This window comes from Quercus suber, unplaced genomic scaffold, assembly GCF_002906115.3.
Source record: "Quercus suber isolate HL8 unplaced genomic scaffold, Cork oak 2.0 scaffold_48, whole genome shotgun sequence".
NCBI lineage: Eukaryota > Viridiplantae > Streptophyta > Magnoliopsida > Fagales > Fagaceae > Quercus > Quercus suber.
Window position 1 is genome coordinate 10,557 of NW_027069513.1, and position 3,716 is coordinate 14,272.

Sequence of the window (3,716 nt, forward strand, 5' to 3'; positions counted from 1 at the left end):
AATTTCATTCCAAAGATCTTTCAATCCATTTTCTAATCCAAGTGGAGGATATCTTGTATTCAAGTCAAGACTACATTGACGCAATACTTGAATTGAAGACTTTTCTAAGGAGATCGAATCAGAGGATTATTCTATTGTATTATAATCTAAATATAGAGAATTGTACCTACAAATTCATCAATATAAATTTAAACTTGTGAAACATATTCGATTGTTTGATTTTCAAATTTGAGATTTTGTGTTTACAATTGATTTTCTAGGTTTAAATTTTTTAAACTTATAATTTACCTAATGGAAAATTCAATGACACATGCCTTTTGTTGTGTGTGTATATATATATATATATAAGCAAAACCTAATTGCTTATTATTGGAAGATGATGATATTTGTTATCATTTTTAGAAGTTTTTAGTAAGTTGATATATTGCCTTTAGCAAATAAGTACTAAAAAACTATTATAATAAAATAAATATTTATAGTTTAAATAGCTATTCTAATTTTGTGCGTGATCAAAATCTTTATACGAATGAGATGAACTTTTTATAACATAATTATCAAAATTTTTAAAATTAATGTATTTTTTTATTAACGTAAATTTTTATATCCTTTAAAAATTAAATGATTTATATTTTTGTTTTATGATATAAATAAAATTTAAAATTGACCCTAATTACTATTTTTTTCTTTTCTGTTTTGTTTTTTTGTTTTTTTCCCTTCACGGCAAGCTAGTGCTGCCACATAACTAGGGATCTAGATAAATCACGATCATCATATCTAAATCCACATTCTCATTGGAGCCCATTAGCCACACGGTTCCAAGTTCCTTCACATACGTATATTTCCCGTGGGGTCTCATGCTCATCGTTTTCATGACCCAATCCACCTGTGCAACTTCTCTAACTTTCTAGACCTCTCTCTCTGTCTCTGCCTCCAACGTAGTTCTCTTTTTCTTCGGCTCACCATGACAACAGCACTACTCAACCTTTCCAATGGCAACTCTTTCCATTACTACACACTCTTCATTGTCTCCATGGCTTCCCAAGAAGAAGAACAAGAACAACACAGGCCCAACTTTCAACAAAAACCCGTTTGGCCAAAAGACCCAGCTCCCATTTTCTCTCTACTCTAAACCCAGTTCAAGAAAACCTCTCAGGTTCTCTATCAACAAAGATGAGGTGCAAGAAAGCGAACCCACTTCTTCTTCTTCTTCCTCTGTTGCTGTAGTTTCTGAAAAGCCAAGTGAAGGCGATGAAGATACACAGAAGAAGAGGAGCGAGTTGTCTTCAGAAGAACTTGATGAGAGATGAGGTGCAAGAAAGCGAACCCACTTCTTCTTCTTCTTCCTCTGTTGCTGTAGTTTCTGAAAAGCCAAGTGAAGGCGATGAAGATACACAGAAGAAGAGGAGCGAGTTGTCTTCAGAAGAACTTGATGAGGTGCAAGAAAGCGAACCCACTTCTTCTTCTTCTTCCTCTGTTGCTGTAGTTTCTGAAAAGCCAAGTGAAGGCGATGAAGATACACAGAAGAAGAGGAGCGAGTTGTCTTCAGAAGAACTTGATGAGCTGCAAGAAATGGACTGGAAGACAGACGAGGAGTTCAAGAAGTTCATGGGAAATCCTTCGATAGAGGCGGCTATAAAGCTGGAAAAGAAGAGAGCAGATAGGAAGCTGAAAGAGCTTGATAGGGAAAGCAGTAGTGATAATCCACTTGTGGGGTTTTTCACTGGAGTGGTGAGAGATAGTTTGGCTAGAGAAAAGGAGAGGTTGGAGAAAGCTGAAGAGACCTTTAAAGCACTTGATCTTAACAAGGTGAATATTTATTTAATTCATGCTTGTCAATGATTCACTTGTTGCTGCACAAAAATTTAAAATGGTTGTTTGTGTATTGATATTTAAATAAAAGTCTTCATTTCTTTTCAATCAATAAAAAAATTCAACTTCTTCCAATACTACAACTTTTGGTACAACTTTGATGCGGTCAACTTTGTCTTTGAGCAGTAGATAATCACTTTTGTATGAACACGTCACTTTGTCTCTATCACTAACACTCGACCACAAAAGCTGTGTTCCTTGACTTTCTGATTATGTAATGCACTTAAGTTTTATCCATAGCTTGTTAAGGAAAAACTTTATTTTTTGCTGAGAAAAAAAGGTTAAGGGGAACACAGCCCACTGGTGTAAAATCAGCATATGGCATTGTGAGTGAACTAAATTCTCTCTAGGTGGTTTAATACAGTTATTACTTTTTGGCCGTTCGTAAGGTATTATGGATTTGGATTGCCTTCTGGTAGCTGGATACATTGAGTGTACATTTAGCCATCTATTATTTACTATGTGGAATACACGTTTATTGCAGCCATCCATAGCATGTAGAATCTAGCAGATTTCACTTATAATGGATGGTTATAATTTTCCCTGGACAACTGAGTGGAGTAGATCTAAACCCCATCTAATTATCAATTATTATTTTAAAGTTGTTTAAGATGCAATCTACTATTGTAGTCCAATGCCTAAAAATGTGAGTTGTTTTTAACTTTTAAGTAGTAATAACTTGAAGATGCTTTACTTTTTAATCCATTATATAGTAGATTTTACTGAACAAAAGGTGAAAGATTTTTGTATGTACCAATTGCATTTCGATGAGTTAATTTTCAGTAGTGTCGGATTATCTTAATAGATGTTTTAAGTGAATTTCATATCATTGATTTATGTCTGAAAGTGATTGCAATGGATAATATTTTCTTGTTGCTCAGCAACATATTGACCCAACCATAGTCTGCACTGCTTTTATTTCTGTTAGTTTATTCAGAAGGTATGAAACATGTGTTTCTTTTTGTGCCAAATTTGATGAGGCAGTTGAAGAACTGTTTTGGGTTTGACACATTTTTTGCAACTGATGTTCGGCGTTTTGGAGATGGGGGCATCTTTATTGGAAATTTGAGAAGACCCATTGACGAGGTAATTCCCAAACTGGAGAAGAAGCTATCTGAAGCGGCTGGGAGGGAGGTAGTTTTATGGTTCATGGAAGAAAAAACAAATGACATCACAAAACAGGTACTCGAACATGAGTTGATGTACATAACTATGCTGTCTAAATAATTATTGCATTGGATTTGAACAAATACATTTTGGATGCAATGTATATGTTCCCAAATGTTTTTTTGTAAAGAATGTCTACCCATTGAACATATTGAATTGTTTATATATGCTCTGTTTAGGCCATTATTTGTACCTGCAGAATTTCCTTAAACTCGGTGCTAGGATTTTGATATGCGTTACTACTTGATAATAGTGAAATAACATAACAGGCCATTGCCCTGTTTTATTTTTATTTTTTCATCTGAGCTATACTGCAGCAATTTTTAAGGCTCCAAATCACAGTGAGCTCAAAATTATATAACAAATGGGATGCATGGTGTGATGCAACCAAGGAGTTGTTGGATTGAGTCTTGCAGTGCTCTAAAACCATAGATTTGTTATTGATGAGATCTAAAACCTATGTTGTTGGAGGTTAAAAGCTCCGATTGGACTGTCTGGTTTTCTAGATTGTATATACCTTATTCAACATATCTTTTGACTCTACCAATAAATTATGTATATGTAGTCCTTTTAGCTTCTTATTAGTGAGAATAAAATTTAATGTTTTATCATAACATATCTGAGATCTTCTTTGTCAGCCTTTTAAATTACACACACACACACACACACACACACACACA

The 3,716-nt window shown here is 34.3% G+C and overlaps 1 protein-coding gene across 1 annotated transcript in view; it reads left to right on the forward strand.

Annotated features, from left to right (window-relative positions):
* Positions 1 to 799: 799 nt before the first annotated feature.
* The window catches only part of LOC112004170 (probable zinc metallopeptidase EGY3, chloroplastic), a gene marked incomplete in the record, with an annotated part of 7,336 nt that continues 4,419 nt past the window's right edge, over positions 800 to 3,716 (forward strand). The window contains 3 exon segments of the mRNA XM_065771709.1: positions 800 to 1,310; positions 1,525 to 1,806; positions 2,854 to 3,051. Coding sequence (XP_065627781.1) covers positions 990 to 1,310; positions 1,525 to 1,806; positions 2,854 to 3,051 — 801 coding nt within the window.